The sequence below is a fragment of the Etheostoma spectabile genome, chromosome 22 (assembly GCF_008692095.1).
Source record: "Etheostoma spectabile isolate EspeVRDwgs_2016 chromosome 22, UIUC_Espe_1.0, whole genome shotgun sequence".
Lineage (NCBI taxonomy): Eukaryota > Metazoa > Chordata > Actinopteri > Perciformes > Percidae > Etheostoma > Etheostoma spectabile.
The window spans coordinates 3,415,379-3,415,985 of NC_045754.1; the positions used below are offsets into that span (position 1 = coordinate 3,415,379).

General features: G+C 46.8%; 1 protein-coding gene across 1 annotated transcript in view; it reads right to left on the reverse strand.

Moving 5' to 3' along the window:
• Nucleotides 1–607, reverse strand: part of LOC116672503 (phospholipase D1-like) — a 58,649-nt gene that overhangs the window by 15,738 nt on the left and 42,304 nt on the right. Inside the window, 1 exon segment of the mRNA XM_032504388.1 lies at nucleotides 36–149. Within this exon segment, the coding sequence (XP_032360279.1) occupies nucleotides 36–149 (114 nt within the window).

The following is a 607-nucleotide window of genomic DNA, read 5'->3' on the forward strand; positions in this document are numbered from 1 at the left end:
CCCTAGTGAACACATGAAACTTTATCAGAACCAACCTGCACTCTGGCGGGGGTGCAGTTGGGGACCTGGTAGCGCTGCTCTGCAGCCGTGGTGTGAGACTTGGGCAGCAGGTACGGGTACGACAGGGAGTTGTACTTCGCCTTCACCAGCTGGGGGAGACACAGAGGAGAGAGTGACACAACGGTGACACAGAGGTGACACAGAGCACCGCCGCAGAGCCCTCCTCCGGCGACCTGGACGGCTGCAGACTAACAGTTAAATTGGTGTCATCTTATGAAGTGACGCACTGCAAGATTCCTGTTTTTCTAGCGTGTATGTGCACCATCAATCATGCCAGGCTACGTATCCGTGCAGCACACGCAGACGCTCTTCATATATACAGATTTTGTATTATCTCTCTATACGCACACACTGTTGATTATTCCATTTATCGTAGAGCTGCAAAGATGAATCGATTGGTTGCCAACTATTAAATTAATTGCAAATTATTTTGATAATAGAGTCATCGGTTTGAGTCATTTTGTATTTCAACAAAGAAAGTAAGAATTCTCTGATTGCAGAGGGTTGAATGCGAATATCTTTTAGTTTCTTCTCTCCTCTGTGACAG